Raw genomic sequence first — 17381 nt, 5'->3', positions numbered from 1 at the left:
GCCTGTGGAGAAAAATATTGTGAATTCAACACAAAAGATTTCCTGTCTGAAGTGAGTCACTATCCTGGTAGCAATTTGAAAACGTTGAACTGGTGCGTTCACGGTTCCAGTCACGGCGGGGAAACGTCTTTAAGCTGAACGAGGTTTTCCAGAATGTTTTAGGTTCTAACAACTCGGTTACTTTAAGTAGAATAGAACAAAGTTACAGAAGTATATCTGTGATCAGTAAAAGCAGAGGTGTAAGAGTGTAATATCAGTTTTCTTATCGGTTTCTAGATGTGTAGGTGGCACGTGGAAAACCGAAGAGGCTGATTCATTTGGTGACAAGCTCGATCACATTTAAAAGACACAAATTCAATATTTGGAAAGTATTTAAAAAGGAAAAGGGCGTTTAAATATTAACTATTATTAAAATGACATTATTTTGCATGAAGACGCAAGTAAAACACAATTTCAGTTTGTTTCTTCTTGAGTTAATATTTAACAGAAAAGATTTGCACAAAAAAAGATGAGCTTTAACACAAAATGAAATACAACGCATGGGAATGTATGGCAATTAAGTTGACTGAATTTATAAAAACATATTGGATATGTATATTGCACAGATTTTATAATGAAATAATATTTTTACTTTTTGTTAACCACAAAGATGTAACTGAAGGATGTGGGAGAAATAAAATCTGATTTTTCATGTGAAAATGAAACCCATGCTTTGGAGGTAAATTCCCCCGCCGTCGCCTCATTCCAGGAAACGGGCTGTAGATCACATACTGAGTCTGTGTATCCGTCTGAGTTCCTGTTAAGACCTTTGAAAATCCCTGCAGGTTTTCTATCTTTTCTCGAGCTCGGCCGATCGGACAAGACGTGACAACGCCGCTTTGCTTATTTATGTTTTTATTATGAAGAATGTCTGTGCATTACAATAGACTCTGGAAAAACAAACAAAAACAACTCAATGGATACATGATGCCCGTTTCAATTCATTCTCAAATGGATTCGTTTTCCTTTTATCAACTGACCTCAAAGCTAAAAAGAGCAAGAGTTTTAAAACCTGCAACGTTTCAATTAAAATGTCACTGCATTCACCGTCACTATGGCACTGCAACAGCACATATTATATTATTATTATTATTAGAGATCTGCACTCAAACTCAACCTCAGACCCGCGAGATCCACAAAAAAAAAAAAAAAACTGAAAAATAAAGGCCGACTTCTCTTCAGCTTCGTCCCTGAAAATGGAAATATGTTGAAATAATCAGATGACTAAGGAATGAAAGCGACTGTTACACCGTCACAGTTAAAGGGAACCGTTTGATGCATTTCCCCACTAAACCCACCCAGAGCACAGCAAACATCATCTGATGAGTTGGTTTAAATATTCACGTCAACCACAGTGAGATCAGTACGGAAACATGGTTTTGTAATTCACACAGGATCAAGAACATTAAAAAAAAAAAAAAAGAAGAGGAAAAGTTCAGTCTGCCGGTAGAGAAAAGGTGAACACAAGGCAAAAGGATCACACTGTAGCTGGTACCGCCATCTTTGATTTTTGTTTTTCCTCCCCTGAAATATTCAGGAGCATTTGCTACAAGTAACAACGAAATTATACCTGAAATAGAACTGAAGTCACTTAGTAAGGAATGTGAACTAGAAGTGCTTTTAATTTAAGACTCAACAAAAGGCTGATATTGTACTGCATCACATTTAGAGGAAAAAGATGGGTAAGGGGGGGTCTTCACAAATCCCTAAACTATGCCATCAGTTGCTCACAACATCGACAATGCTTTCTGGAAAAGAGGAGAGATGTCGAAACCGTCGGGCCCTCGATGACCGTCGGGCCCTCGATGACCACCGGTCCGTGATGTGGAGGGTCGTTGCTTCAGCCTGACCACGAGAGTGTGAGGACTGACTGTGTGTGTTGTCGTACTGCAGATGTCCTCTGGGGGTTGCCAGTGTGATAATCTGGGTTGAGGGGATTTGGGGGGGGGCTGGGCTACATTAGCTCCACGTAATTGGCTGGGAACATTCCAAAATGGCCATTTGGGGCGTAGCCGCGCCACCAGCCCTCGTCTATCATCTCGATCCCGTTGATGATGTCGTCGGGATCGAATGAGATCTCGGTGTCGTCGGCTGGAGGGGAAGAGCAGAGTTACAGTATGAAACACTTTAACTTCCTGATTTTCTATTTTTGACAGCACACACATTTTTTGTAACTTTTTTCATAGAACACTTTAATTAAATTGTTCATAATAAAACCAATGAAATCATTTGTTACAGGACCTGCGTTCACTCCTACAAATGTTTGTAAGGCCTTCCTCCACGGCTAATTTTTGACTTGCAGGTGGTACAAACTGAACTTTATAGCTTCACTCACTTCCACACTGACAATGTGTGTGTGTGTGTGTGTGTGTGTGTGTGTGTGTGTGTGTGTGTGTGTGTGGCTTTGATGTGTGCCGCCGCAGTACGCCACGAGTCTGGTTTGAATGATTTTCCACCGATGGGAGGTCGTCTAACAGTGACTTGACTAATTTCTGAAGTCTGGTGTAGTGATATAAGAACTCACCAGCCTGGTAGTCGTACAGAGCTCTGGCACAGGTGCCTCTGTCTGGTGTCTCGTCAGCAGCCTCCTCAGCAGCGTTATTCTCCTCCACCTGGAGACGGAATAAAGACCAACACAACCAGCTATAATCAAAACATGTCAGGGACCAAAGTGAGCTACTGCTTCTATAAAACATAAATAAATGATGACCATATGAAAGTTGTAGTCACGTTCCCATGTAAGTAATTTTCTTTATTTATTAATAATTATGAAAGTTCATAATAAAAACGGTGGCCTCAGAGACGGCTGATACTGAAAGTGCAAAGGAATTAGACATCGCAGCAGTGGAATAAGGTTATTATATTATGGCTATGAACCAATCAGATTGCTTGACTTGAGTAACCACATTTTATTGATTTGCATGCAACATTTTCCTGCTAGAGGTAAGTAAATAATCACCTGAGCTGGCTCTTCGTAAGCCGTCTCTTGGACGTAGGAGTCGGCAGCCGGTGGCGTCTCTGAAAACCACAGATTACCATCAGTGAGATTAGTCCGAGCCGGGCCGTCTACCTACCAGCAGGGGGCAGCAGCAGCAGCTGATCCTGACAGCAGCGGTTTGGATGGAGGGTATAATGTGAGCTTACAACAAATCACAAACGTTCGTTTAGGACAAACAGATGGCGAGGGGTTGGAAAGCTGATGCTTAACACTGGTGTTGTGTGAAATGGGCCCCACCTTCACACTGCTCCTGGGGGGACGCCTCCTGCTCATCAAACTCACACCTGGACTGCCCATCATCCACATCAGGCTCTTATCATCCAACACACAAGCACAGACATGCATGTACACAGGGGGAACACGTTCACAAGTCCACACAGGCATGAAACCACCACCACTGTCAGATCTGGAAGCTTCTCAGGAAACAAGAGGAGCATTGAATGGAAGCATGACTCATGATGCAAGTTGTGATTATGATGATAATGAAGATGATCCCACACAGAAACAACACTGAGAAATGAAGCATGAAGCTTTACGTTAAGTTGAAATGTTGTGTATGCACTAGAGTGTGTGTGTGTGTGTGTGTGTGTGTGTGTGTGTGTGTGTGTGTGTGTGAGCTCACACCTGTGGCAGGGACAGGAGAGGCAGATCCTGCTGGCACAGGAGAAGCTTGGCGCTGAGGTGAGCTGGCTTGCTCGCTTTCATACGTAGGCTTAGACAAAAACGGGCTTTGCAGACGCCCTGTGGCGGAGACACACATGGAAGCCCCCGAAAACAAAATGGACGAGAGAAAACAGGTTGAACAGAAGAAGAAGAAAGGCAGAGACCATGATGGGGGGGCGGACACAGCGTTAAGTACGACTATGAGACAGTTATGCAGTCTGATGGAGAGTTAAAGCTCTGGAGAAGAACAGCGTAGGGAGGCAATCAAAAACAAAATCACCGCTTTGTACTTTCCGCTAGCTGAGAGAGAGAGAGAGAGAGGCTGAGAGAGCTTTGCAGTACTGCGGGAGAGGCTGTGACATTTAAAGCAACCAGATCAATGTGGAGGTCGGTGTTACCTGGCTGGGGGCTGGCAGGGCCAGCAGAGGGGACGTCTGAGTCACTGGGAGTTATTCCTCGCTCTCTTTGCTTGAACATCTCTCTGGGGTTCAGAGCGCGCTGAGAGATCAGAGAAGCCGCCTCCTAGAAAATAATTCATAATATATACAATAAGCTCCAGACGGTCGCCGGTTATTAATAACGCAGTGAGAACTGTTGCTGAGAGAAAAACTACAAAGCAGGCGTAATGTGTGATTTCCGTAAAAATGATCACAGAGAAAAAGAGAGCTCATGCAGTAAAGAGTGGAATATGAGTGTGCTGTTGAGCTTCACAGTTGATTAGAAAGACATGTTTTGAAACAGGCAAGAAAAAAAGGGTGGAAAGTAGTTTGGCCAGAAGACAGCACTCCGGGGAACTCACATTGGCCTTTTCCACAGATTCACCTCTCTTGATTGCTGCCTTCTGGGCTGCCTGGTTCTCCTCCTGCTCCTCCTGATAACGTCCATATCAATGTTGGCACTGCTGACGATTGCTATACCTTTGCTGACTTAACAAAATGCGCATGCACTACCGAAACTTATTACTTAACTTGAAAAATAAAATCGGAAAGTAGGTAACACTCAATACGAAAGTCGATTTCAATTTCACACCGATCCACGTTCACACTCATTTCCGATTCCTTTACATCTCTGTCGGGTCACTTCACGGTTATAAAGTTGACTCAAAGTGCAATCTGGTGAGACACTCACCCAGCGTTGCTTCTCCCGGTCTTTACTCTCAGTCTCCTGCTGCTGCTGGTACTTCCTGCTCAACAAACAAGAGGATGTGGAATTTGAACCCTTTCAAAAAGTGGCTTTAACGAGTGTGCGTTTCCTTCAGCGAATACCTACTTCTGTTGGTCGATTTGAGAAGCCCTCTCCTTGTCCCGTTTGTCCCTCTGCACCGTCTCCACGGCCTCTCGGTCTTTCCTCTCCTTCTCCAGGTGCTGGCGCTCGTCGTTGGCCTTGCGACGCTCCTCCACACGCCGCTTCTCCTCTTCTTTCTAAAAAGCCAAAAACCAGCTAACGAGGTCAGCGATGGGCTTTGGTATCTTGCATTAAAAAGCTTGATGTCAGAATAGTTTATCTCAGAAAGCTGCAACCAGCACCACTTTCTGGGGGTATTTGTGACAGGTATGGTGATGAGCCAAAACTGCAGACAAAGGACAAAGCTACAAGAATGCTTTCGCTGACTACGGTTACAATTGTGATGGATAAAAAAAAAACTGCCTGCCTTGTATTTTTTATTTTTTTTACACAGGCTTTTAAAGAGAAATGGAAATGTGTCAAAACTGCAAACTTTCGCAGAGTTCTTGCAATTTCAATGAATGACTGAAAAACATCTTGCACAGAAATTACATTTCTTAGGGAGTCGTTTTTAGGAGATGGTTATCGTCTCAGCAGGAGCTTACCTCTGCCTGAGCCCAGAAGTTGTCTTTGTTGGTCTTTTTGATTTCGGACATGGCGTTGGTCTTCTGGTAGACTGAGCCCTGCATCCAGGAAACCACAATTTAATACCATTGTGTAAACATTTTACATTAAAACTAGAAGAAAAAAAAGAACTACTTTATTCATTAACTGGATAAAAATGTAAATGTTTATCTTCACTCCAAGTGATGTCATACTAGATAGTGGGTTAAAATATGAATGTGCCTAATTTATAGTGATCATTTAACAACTTTCAGATGTGAACCAATGGTGGTTTCTCTCATATAGAGAACTTTCTCATAGGCCAACCCCCATCTGTTTCTCTCTTCTGGAGAGTTTGTTTGTTTGTTGAAAGCTGGTTCGGTGTGTGCGGACGTAACAAAGAGAAGAAAAAACAAACACTTCAAAAATATCCACATTTTGACATTAAGGAGCTCAGTTAAGATCTGCTTATCTCACTAGCGTGAAACGTAAGCAAACAGGAGGGCACAAGGCAGGAACTGCATGCGTCGCATACCACTGGACCCTGAGGACCGCTGTCCTGGAAGCGGCTGGAGGATTCTTTGTGGAAGTTGTAGTTGGCTCCCGAGGCTTTGGCCACCTTTTCGATGATCACCTCTGGCTCCACGTCCTCCTCTGCTCGGGCGTTTATTGTGACATGCGCCCCCTGAAACAGCATGAAATAAAAAGGTCACACAAAGAGGGAAACATCTGCAGCTGCACTCTTGGTTTTAGCATGAACCACCCAATAATTTGTTTACATGTGCTGTTTGCTGGTATGACATGAATGACACCAATCCAACAAAGGCGTTGCACTATTCCAACACTGCGCTGGGACTGGGACTTTAGGCTTTGCAATTCTGGAAACCTCTTACATGCACAGATATATATTCAGTATAAAAAAACAAACTAAAGGAAAGTGGGAAACAGAAAAGAATAGTAGGTCCCGTTTAAGTCCAGCTCAAAGCCATAATTGACATGCAATTTAGCACACAAATAACCTCTGCAAACATAAGTAGAAATGCAAATGCATATTTAAAAACTACAGTTAAAAATTGGTGCAGTGGTACCTTAAGGAAATTGGCCATGGAGCTGACATGGTTTGCACATATTCCTTTCCTGGCATCCTTCACTCCTTCTCCAGTCTGAAACAGAAACGGTCACCGCACGCCTTCAAGGAGGGCCTCAAGGTGGACAAACAAACGTACGATAGTACGATAGTGAAGTGCAGCACGAACCCAGTTGATGAGGACATATTTAGGCAGGCCAGAATTTGGATCCACGACCCGACAGAAAGCGTACATCACTTTTCCACTGTTCAACTCCTCAACCAACTCCTCCAGCCCTCCATCTAACACATAAACATTGTGGAAAAGTTAAATGGTTACTGTGGTTGGTTGTGTAACTGTGGACATTTTTTCCTCTTTCAAAATGATGGGGTGAGAACGCAGAGGCAAGCACTCCTTTTGTACCGTTATTCCACAACCGCAACTGTATGCTGACAATGAAATTCCTGCACACATTTGATAATATCGTGTTGGGAGTCATAAAAAAAACCCGATAACAATATCGGCTCAGTTCCTCACCTCCCTTTTCTGCCAGGCGGATATCATTACTGTTTCCCTCGTAGGTGAACAAGGCCCTGTGGAAAACACAGGATTAAGGATATTAAAATGCCAGCTGAACAGATCACACAGAGACAGAATGGAGTTTGTTCCGGAGGCTGTTCTGCAACATTTCATACTCAACTAAACAATGGGGGAGAATGTAAATATTGGATGGTAAGTTGTAAGTCTGTGAATCCATTTATATCAGTTATATTTCCAAGCAGAAATACCAACAAAATGAAATCTAAAATGTGCAGATTTACTGCCTTTACTTGATGAAAATCGTCAGGTTTTGTTGTTGCTCAACTGCGCAAAGCAAGACATCTCATGATCAAGTCATGATGGGCGTCTTTATCTCATTTTTACAAGGGTCGAGACAGATATTCCATTTATCAAGAAGATAATCTGCAAATTAGGAAGATTATCTTTAGTTGCAGCTCAATTTAAATGGCACACAGAGAAGATTGAAAATAATATTCCATTGAATAGAAAACAAATCCTTATTTGGCCTGCTTTCCTGCAGAATATTCTAGATCTGCTTGCATTATTGTCATTATTGCACATTACAGTGGCAATTAAATATCTACCTTGTATGGCAATTTCAGAACAGTTGCATGTTCATGTGTGCAACAATAAAAAGAAATCTGGAATAAAAGCTCACTAGCAGGTCTAGAGGCCTCTAAAAAGCAGATGCTCCTGATCAGTACAGTGGATTTAGTACACACTTAAGTATACAGTTGTGCAAAAGGAACTTCCTCACCAATGAAACTCTTTATGACTGATCACTTCTTTGTTTCCACATCTTTCACTTTTACTTGCAGCACACAAAACCAGCCCCTACAGTCACAGCAAGTTGAGGACATGTAAAGGAAACACCTTTTGGGGCCAGCAGGACTCCCCGGGATTAACTAATTAATCGAGGTCACCCTTAAACACTGCAGCTGTCTTCAACAGGTTTAATTTCAGCCACAAGGCAAAGCGAAGGCACGTTTTTGTCGCGTGAGATAAGGCCAAGAGGAAGTTCCTGGCTTTTGACTTCACATATTTGGGCCATATTTCACTTCTGATATCCTACCAGGAAGTGAGCGAGGTAGCTGATCCAACCTAAGGTTATTCACCCCCAAATTCATGACGAAACATGATGAAAATACTAATACATAGGAGGCATTAACAGTTGGTTGCCTAGCTAATTAACAATGTTACTGGCTATTCAGTTAGCTCATCTTTCACGTTAATACACTAAATGTTGAGTAAGCTAAACGCCCATAAAGCTGACTATTAGCTGAAGCTAAGTTGTCGCTAATTTAACGAGCAGAAGGTCATGTGCGGTTAACAGTTAAGTTAACAGTAACTCACAGGTTAAGTTTCTGTCGTTAGGTTACCGTTAACTTACTTGACGACTCAACGCTAGCTAACACAGAAGCTAGCACAGCGCCTCCTACACAGGGCTAACGCTGTTAGTTTTGTTATTTTTTACAAAAAAACTGCTCCTTACCAGTTGGTACTGGACTTTTCATCTACCACCTCTTTGAATGCAGACGTTAAAGCGGGCCCGTTTTTGCTGAGGTTAACTGCCATCGTTGCGCTGAGTACAGCTAGCCAGCTAGCTATCCGGGATGCGCCCTTCCTAATAGGGAGGAGTGGCGAAGATGCTGACTTTCAGCTCGTCTAGCCAGTGCGCCTGCGCTTTACTCACCGCGACACCCCGTAGGCGCGGAGCTAGTGCGCGTATCTTATTAGTATTAACTCCGCTATGAATTTGCGCGATCCAATTAATTATTAAAACGAACAGATGTCTCACTTTATGATCGTGAGAAGAAAAAAACAGCAGAAATATCGATCAGCGCGCAGATTGTGTTGCCAACACCGCACGAACCTCGCATGACGTCTCGTTGAATCAAACGCACCCTAGAGCAATACATTAACAGCAACTTTTTTCCTTTTTTTTTTTTTTACATTAGTTATTGCTTTAACGTGGAAAACACAATAAGTGCATGTACAATATTACATTTCTCTGTTAATTTATAACATTATATCTTGTTATTGACACCTGCTCTTCTAAAATGCACAGCTGGTTCCTGCTCATACTGCTGTTAGTTATTACATAATAACATAAAGACAAACACACAAAAAACAAATGACTGCAGACAATGGGAAACCAAGATGAGCTTTATTTATATGTCATGTCAAGGTCAGTTATCATGTGTAGGCTATGTGAGGTCAAGTGGACGTTCGTGGTGGCATTTCAAGCACACATACTCAGAATTTTTTTAAAGATGCATGAAGGCTGGTCCTGCATTCAGAGAAAGCCAGGCTGACATTTTCAACAGAAATATTCGTACCGCTCAAGCAGGTTACCATGTGTTCTGATTAAAATGAATCGCCCATTTTTTTGTGGAGGGTGGGGTGGGGGGGTTGATGATACAGCCCTGATAGCAAAATGTACAGTTCACGATGTTCTCTGTGTGTATATACAAAATGAGGGTTAAGGCTAAAATTTTTAGTCAGAGGTGGGTAGGCAGATGAATTGTAACGAAATCCCTGATATCTGGCAAATGGCTGTGAGAAGGTTCCCCGGAGTGCAAAAGCATGCCAAGCTGCCTATATAAACTCTATCGAGCACGCTGGACAAGACGTCAATGTCACACCCACTCACATGATGAATTAAAACTGCATTCAATCGCACGGTTGAGAGATACTCCGCTTTCAAACAAATAAATATAGCTAAACGAACAAACAAGCAATGCACACAAAGTCTGAACTAGAGCCGTTCCGCGCATCGTTTTTCACTTGTGGTCTGGTAGCAAAGAAAGACCTTCACTGCATTTTTGAGGATAGATATATATTTTTAAACGTTTTAGTGTATAGTGTATTTCAGGACAACTTGTTTTTTGACAACTTTCTGTACAGCAGCTAACAAAGATGAAAATCTAGGTTTGGTGGCTAAACCACGGTGTTAATTCTACAATCAAAGCCTCTAAAAATGTTCATGCTTTAGTATGGACTTCTCTGGATAAGTTCACTCAATAACTAAATTTCTTCCCCTTTATAATATCAAACAATTCCCTTATATTGGCAGCATCAGCACATTATGAGCCATGACTAAAAAGAAACAAAAAAGAAACGAAAGAAAGAATGAATTCAAAGCATTTCCTCACTATTTTACCCAACAGCCACAATGGATTATAGTAAAACCAATATTACATTATGACACATCACAATCGTATTCAATTCTGGTGACATGAATGGAAAAAAGAAAAAGAAAAAGCCTATCACTAAAGCTTAGTTCAAAAGATACAATACAAAAGGTCACGAATGTATCACTGAGACAAACTGCTGTACCGTCAGTGTGGATTGTTAATCCCAGAACAAAAACAAACATCTGCAGAGCCCAATACGACCACAATGAAATCCAGACAATCCTGACATCACTTCGAGGTTTAAAGCCGATAAAATTGTCATGCCAAGTGTGTTTTACGTTCCTGTTTTTGAGTAAAACGGACGTCAACTGTAACCAAAGGCCATTCATGTTAGAAACAGTAGTATGTACACGTTTAACAGCGTTGTTTAAAAAGCTGCTCACATCCAAGTGTTGTTCCAAAAAATAAACAGATGGTGACGAAAAGGAAAGGGATAGTGAAAACACAAAAAAAGCACCCCTCTATGTGACATGGGACAGCATATTTTTGTGCAACACAGGCCATTAGGGCCAATATGCATGACGAACTTCATGAACCTGTCTTTTTTTGATCATTGAGTCTCCTCAGGGTGAGCGTGAGCATTTTGCTTTAATATGAGCAAACCACTGAACTGAGATCGGTACAATTTTTAAGAAGGCTGCTGATGATGATATGGGATCTGGTCATTTTTCTCACCATGGGTCACGGCATGTAAAGGCTGATGATTTGGTTAGATACCTGAGAAACTGTACTGAGGAGGTGGCACACAGCTCAGCTATAATGCCAGAGAGTAGCTATGTTCACAGCTACACAACAAGTAACGAGTCAAACAACAGTAGTGTTTTGTGCACTATGGACACCAGCCATTTGGGTGTTATACAGGATATAACGGCGATGACAGCATGTGTGAGAAAAATGGAAGTTGACAGTCACCCTACGGAGCCTCATAACAGAGAGGCGAGGGCCAGCTAGCTCTTAACAGCAGCTCTACACTGTCCTTCAAAAAAAAAGCACTAAATACCCTTTTTTTTTTTCGCTTTAAAATGCAGTGTGGGCGATAAGAGGCCAATCCTTCTTTGCATCTTTCACATTGTTTCGGGTAGAGACAGTATGTGCCACCAGATCAGCTGCTGGTAATGGCACCGCACCATTTTGTGTTGAACAGGGAACATTCTGCCTCAATTGCACATGTACCGAAAAAAAAACAATAACACAGAAAGGCCACTAAATACATGGAAATACAGTAATAACAAGACATCCAGTGGGACACAGACAGTACCTCTGAAAAGGAAGGGAGAGCCAATCCCCCAAATAAATCAAACACTTCGCTTCTGAGTACCACAACAACACGACTCGTTGACAGTGAGAATGGGGAGTATGAATAGCAACACTGATGGTGATGATCACAATAGCAGGAGTAACAGTTTAAAGTCTGAGTGTGGCGGTATGGACTGTGATGTTTCCGGTATTCCATATGGGAGTGCTTTAAGGAGCCCATCAGGTCCTGCTCAGCAGATCCATACAAGTCATGAAGGACGGCACATGGTAGCAGCTCAGCACATGGAAAGCCAGGTGGCACTGTACCTCATTGCATCACTTCCTCCTCCAAAAGATGGGTTGTTGTCTATATTTTCCCCCCCTCTGTTGCTCATTTGCCTCACGTTACAAATCAAACGGGTTTCTTTTGTTCTCATTTGCATTTTGATCTCCCCTGGCGTTTTCACATTGCATACTTGTGTGTCCATTCTCTTGCCGATTTGTTGTACCTGCAAAAACACATGCAAAGTTCAGAGGAGGTTTCAGGTGGATGTGAAAACTAAAAACGTTATCTGTAAAAACAGAGCCTGATTTAAATATACAGCACACAAAAACACATTGGAATAAATACAAAATGTATTCTTTATGTATCTTATTTAAGATTTACTTTCACTAAAAAGGATGTTCACTTAAAACAAAGATGTGTCTCATCTGTGATGCAATTCAAATATTAAGTGATATCAGTATGTTCTAGTGCCATTTTTACCGTTTTAAGCACATTTTGATGATTATCTGGATGATATAATATTGGCAGGATAATTGTGAAGTTTTCATATCATCCCATGCCTAACAGCGAGCGTCATGTGGTGATTCTCACTCACCTTTCCCTGTCAGCCTTGTACGTATGAGCGATCTCTGGTACCAGTGGGTCGTCCGGGTTTGGATCACAAAGAAGAGAGCAGATAGACAATAATACTGTGGAAGAATGAATCAGAAAGTAATTAGATTACACTACATTATTAGTTAACACCATCACATCCAGGTATTTTGACCTGAGGGCCAAGCGATATTGATAAAAGAGAATATCAATATATAATAAAATTGATTGCGTTTGTTCCTTGAGAATAACGATCAAATGTGTACAGGTAATGCCTGTTCACGGACACTTTCATATTTATGTGTGCTATTAAAACTTAATTTGATGCAGGACTCCATTCTTTCTGACTTGTCATGGACCTTATTTGACATTAAGTCCAAACCCATGATTGAGAGCGTCAAGACTCAACATTCATACGATGCCTGCTATGAATGAGAAGAGCAGCAATCAGAATCAAGAATTATCTGTACAATGTATTTGAAAGTTAGTTGTCTTTAGATGCTGCAATGTGACAAGAAATAACATTTCTTCCAAAATGTTCTTGTTGCATGTACACTTGTACAGCATGTAAGCACTGGGGAAGTAAACACGACATCTGAAGAGCTCTTGGAGTTTAAGGTTGGCCAGATTGTGGCACCATCAAGATTTCCCTTGTCTCACCAAACTGCAAGTATTCATTTAAAGTAAACATTTACTTTCTGAATCCGTTTATGCAGTCACAATTCTTTTTTTTCCAACGTAGATTTGCCACCCTGGGCAGAGGGATTGTGGTAACACCCATATCCCCCATACACCCTACTACAAATAGACATGTTGACTTGTCACGCCAAACTGTAGCTAATAACATTAAAAGTTGTATTATTTGGAATATAATATAACAATATAACAATTTGCTGTGGAGTAATGTCAACCTGAGCAGAGAACTAAATCACTCTCCCTCTGTGTGTGTTGTAATCTGAGCATCTGCTTGCCTTGTTGACATAGCTGGGCTGGCATGTGAGCACGCCCCAATGGCGAGCTCACGGCTGCTGATCTCACCTGAGTTTACAGCTGATAACTCCGCCACGCCCGGCGCCGCCGTTGCAGGAACATAGCACCCACCCTACAGCCCCCCTTCAGGTAAACACTGTTAGCTCCGTCAACACTTTTGCTAGCACTTATCGAGCCACCGGCTCAGCCGTCGCCATGTTGAGAGCCGTTGAGAAGCAACAGAAATGCTCCCAAACTCGTATATGGCACCTTTGATACAGCTTGCATCATATTAGTGTTGTCACGATACCAACATTTTGGTACCGGTACCGGTACCAACATGTGTTTCGGTACTTTTCGATACTTTTTCAAATAAAAAGTGAACGCAAAAAATGTCATTACTGACTTTATTTTAATAGAAAATCTTAGAACAATAACATATTAATCAGTAAATAAAATAAAATACCACAAAGACAAGCTTTTCTAATGCACACAATTTTAAAAATGTCAAAATATAAATACAATAATATAATGTAAAATATAATAATATAAATAAACCAGCTCTATTTTTTTCTTCCAGAGCTACTTCTGTTAAGAGTGAAGGGGGGTGGCGCTTGCTTTTAGCATGAATGTGACTTTTCTTCCTGAGTAAATGACCTGTCGTTCCCTGAGCTCAGTGTGCAGGTCTGGGTGCTGGTCCTTTAAGTGTTTGGATAAGTCGGAGGTGTTTCCACGTTAGCCATGCATGTTTTTAAACACCGTTTACACAGTGGTGCATCGGCGTTAACTGCCTCGCTTTGCGCATTTGTTTTAAGCTAAAGTACGGCCGTATCGCACTTCGCGGCGCTGGTTTGTCCGCAAGTTGCGGCGTGATGACGGTGGCAGCAGCCAGTCTCCTCTCCGTGCTTCGCTCTCTCGCTCTCTCTCTCTCCAAGCTTTCCTCCTGCTCAGTTTGTTGCTCCAGTCTATGCTGCTCGCTAACTTGCTAGCGGTTTCCTCCGGCTTGCCTTTTATCTCCCCAAGCTGCGGCTCGCTCCTCGTCCTCTCAGCTGTAGTTACAACGCGGTGACGTCACGTGGCGAGTTCGCCGCGCTGTTGCGGGCGCTGCCGGCGGCGCTGCAAGTACCGGTCCCGTCCAAATGCAATATAGTACCGTTTTAAATGCCTCAGTACCCCGGTACCAAATTAGTACCGGTATACCGTGCAACCCTACATCATATATAGCTGTGACATAGTCAGGGCCCCGAGTGTCGTGTACACCGAGTCAACATTCAACACCGTTTTAATAAATGCAAAAGTCAACACACTAGTGTGAATATTGTTTCATCCCTTACCTTTTGATACTGTAAGTGCAGGTGACCACTGTGATCTCAGTATATCCAGGCAAATACTTCCATTGCTGTTGATATTCGGGTGGTAAATTTTTGTTGTAAATGCAACCTATGACAAAACAGGAAAACAACGTCATTTTCCAGGGAGCCAATTACATTTATCACAGTAAAATGAATGAATGAGGAGTGAGTTGAAATAGAAGTTATGCCCTCACTTTGGGTGGTTTGAAGGGGTAATCTGTCGGGAAGTGAATGGTGAGGAAAAACACTCCGCTCTGATATGGGCTGTCACTCTGTTGAAATAAAAATAGAAGCAAGATAAGTTAGTCGACAGAAAACGTAATTGTTGCCGTTTCATATTTCAACCGTAATTCAATGGTTAAGGATAAAGTTTCACTTACGGGACCCATTATTGTTGCCTGCCAATGAAACACTGGGGAAAAGATTAACAAAGGATTAATAACGGATTTAGCATATACATTTGGATGCAAACCCCTGATGTACAGAATACTCTTATGATGTAATCTTAATCTGATTTATATGTAGCAAATATACACCATTTCCTCACTACTTACAATCATCTCCAACTGGTCCAGCGGAGCATTGAGCAGGCGGGTCCCTCTGCAGGTCCGCCAGCTCCTAAAGGCAAGACAATCACATAATAAAACAGTTATTTTCCAGTCAATTACAGTATTGCAACACCTGGAAATCACAAATAAGGAGTTATTATTTTATATTTATTTATAATGCAAAGATGTAGGTACGAGAAAAAATATACTTTTGCTTGAGCTGCACATTATGGAACAAGGCTCTACATGTCTTGGATTATGGATTCATTTATTTTGTAATAATTTCAATCATCCTAACGTTTGGGAAATAATTATATTTTGCAGCATCTTTGAAACTTCACTGGGGCTTAATCCATACATTGTCAGGCTTTATGTAAAGTGGGCCAAGTAAACTTTTTTGGGGGTGCAACCCCAAATTTGAGTGTGTAATTACAGCGAGTCTTTACAGCGGCAGCTATGCTTGCTGTACAGTTAAGCTCCTAGGGTGGGGCCCATGGAAGTATCAAGAAAACTGGAAACAGCATTCCTGGTGGGGCCCTGTTCATTCCTATGAAAGTTGCTCAGTGGTGCATGAAGCCGAAAAAATGGCTTGAATGCTTAGTTATAAAATTACCCCAGATCTTCCTGCACTGCTTACATTCATGTGCCATTAAAGCAACACTTTGCTCAGACAGTAGAAAATTGTTGCACGGCCTGTCAAGACACTTAGCAGCTCAAGTCTGGAGTAAAAATCTAGACAAAACCATCAGAATGACGACATGATGGTGCACATGTGGAGTGCATTTCAGAGGCGTGTAAAGAAAAATATATATCCCCGAGAGGACGTGCCTATAATTTGACCCACATTTATAAAGGTATTCCTACCTAATAGAATGAGCTACTTAACCACATTAACACAGGTTCATTAGACTAATCTGGCAGGATGCGGTAACTGTATTTAGTCAGAACACCGGTTCGGCCGGTTTGCGTAAAATCAAACCGTTGTAAGCGCACAGGACAAACAGGAAGCCGACCCAGCTCCAGGGATTGTTGACATGTTAATTATAGTTGTAGGACAGGTGCCTTGTTAAATATTTTAGTTCAGTTTAGACTACTAAGGTTACATGAACAAGTCGCGAACGCACCACAGCAGGAACGGCAGATCGGTCTAATGGACATTAAGACTGTTATTTAACGGTCTCTTGAAAGGAAGCCTATCTATTCTGTTATATAAATAACACACCGTGGCCTACTCCAGTGGCCCATTTGCCATTCCATATATGGTTACGCCGACACCGAGGGTTCAATTTTGGATCCAGGCAAAGCATCTGTCATTCAGCGACCAAACAACACCGAGAGCCACACTTATTAGTTACCGGCCGGAAAGCTACAAACCGCCGAGCTAAGAATTTAAGAGTCCCGCCAGTTGAAACCAAAACATTAGCCACATTTTTTAAATGGCGCACCGACAAGCTGCTAAGAAAATAAAGAAAAAACATTAAAAACAAAACTAAGCTGTCAACAATAATGGCGCTGTTTCTGTCCATAGCTTAAGTGTGTCGTTGCCGTAGCGATGCACCAACGAGGCTCGTCTTTGTCTGTGAACGTTGGTTTTTGTTTTTTTTCGAAAAAGGAGCACAAAAACAAACAAGTAATGTTATGTGACTGATAAATTAAAAGGCTACACACTCACAGGACCCCCTCCCCCTTCACACACACGTACACACTCACAGAATAACATAAGGTAAGGGTAGAACATGGGAGAAAAATGTACACTCACCTTCTGGATTCTTTTCAACGCCATTGCATCAATGGCTAGGCTAGGTAGGCTACTAGCTAACAGCTAGCCCCTCAACACATACACTGTTGGCTTTCTGCCGCGTACTTCCAAACCTCACTTCTACGCACACTCGGGAAATCGCGTCTGATATATAGCAGGCTTGTGGTGCTTGTGGTTTCGGGTTCGAGCTAAGCGACGGAATGGTGTGTTAACTCTTCGGTCTTTCGTTCGCTTGCAACAGAACAACCGGAGCTACTTTGCTGCTGCTTCTCCACTCATCTCGTTCCT

The 17381-nt window shown here is 42.1% G+C and overlaps 2 protein-coding genes across 9 annotated transcripts; both read right to left on the bottom strand.

Moving 5' to 3' along the window:
• Positions 1 to 1851: 1851 nt before the first annotated feature.
• dbnlb (drebrin-like b) lies at positions 1852 to 8804 on the bottom strand. 8 transcript variants are annotated; one of them, XM_084024525.1, is made up of 15 exons: positions 8648 to 8803; positions 7132 to 7187; positions 6784 to 6896; positions 6616 to 6690; positions 6063 to 6212; positions 5530 to 5607; positions 4970 to 5121; positions 4829 to 4883; positions 4500 to 4571; positions 4099 to 4222; positions 3662 to 3778; positions 3275 to 3349; positions 2999 to 3057; positions 2564 to 2651; positions 1852 to 2130 (listed from the first exon to the last, which is right to left on the bottom strand). In XM_084024525.1, exons 1-15 carry the CDS (start codon positions 8728 to 8730, stop codon positions 1994 to 1996), a joined length of 1434 nt encoding a protein of 477 aa, XP_083880651.1. In that variant the 5' UTR covers positions 8731 to 8803; the 3' UTR covers positions 1852 to 1993. The 8 variants fall into 8 exon arrangements, with proteins under 8 accessions (XP_083880651.1, XP_083880652.1, XP_083880654.1 ...); XM_084024523.1 differs by having other exon boundaries at positions 1939 to 2130; positions 3275 to 3450; positions 8648 to 8804; XM_084024524.1 differs by having other exon boundaries at positions 1939 to 2130; positions 3275 to 3450; positions 4500 to 4568; positions 8648 to 8804.
• A 505-nt stretch (positions 8805 to 9309) lies between these two features.
• Positions 9310 to 17381, bottom strand: ube2d4 (ubiquitin conjugating enzyme E2 D4). The gene is made up of 7 exons (XM_084025810.1): positions 17094 to 17381; positions 15341 to 15404; positions 15167 to 15198; positions 14981 to 15058; positions 14769 to 14874; positions 12470 to 12563; positions 9310 to 12097 (listed from the first exon to the last, which is right to left on the bottom strand). The coding sequence occupies exons 1-7, from the start codon at positions 17115 to 17117 to the stop codon at positions 12052 to 12054; spliced, it is 444 nt and encodes a 147-aa protein (XP_083881936.1). The 5' UTR covers positions 17118 to 17381; the 3' UTR covers positions 9310 to 12051.

Source organism: Eutrigla gurnardus, assembly GCF_963514095.1.
Source record: "Eutrigla gurnardus genome assembly, chromosome: 13".
Classification (NCBI taxonomy): Eukaryota; Metazoa; Chordata; class Actinopteri; order Perciformes; family Triglidae; genus Eutrigla; species Eutrigla gurnardus.
Note: the sequence above shows the minus strand (reverse complement) of the source record. Positions and strands in the feature narration are given on the sequence as shown.

Bases quoted from the DNA above. Each gene is read 5' to 3' on its own strand.
- ube2d4 (XM_084025810.1), bottom strand. From the start codon at position 17,117: ATGGCGTTGAAAAGAATCCAGAAG. The intron at 15,199-15,340 runs GTAAGTAGTGAG...TCTTTTCCCCAG, and splicing joins TGGACCAGTTGGAGATGATT to TGTTTCATTGGCAGGCAACA. The intron at 14,875-14,980 runs GTGAGGGCATAA...GTTTTGTCATAG, and splicing joins ACCCCTTCAAACCACCCAAA to GTTGCATTTACAACAAAAAT.
- dbnlb (XM_084024523.1), bottom strand. From the start codon at position 8,730: ATGGCAGTTAACCTCAGCAAAAACGGGCCCGCTTTAACGTCTGCATTC. The intron at 7,188-8,647 runs GTAAGGAGCAGT...TGTTTTCCACAG, and splicing joins GAAAAGTCCAGTACCAACTG to GGCCTTGTTCACCTACGAGG. The intron at 3,779-4,098 runs GTAACACCGACC...TCTCCGCCACAG, and splicing joins CCCTGCCAGCCCCCAGCCAG to GGCGTCTGCAAAGCCCGTTT.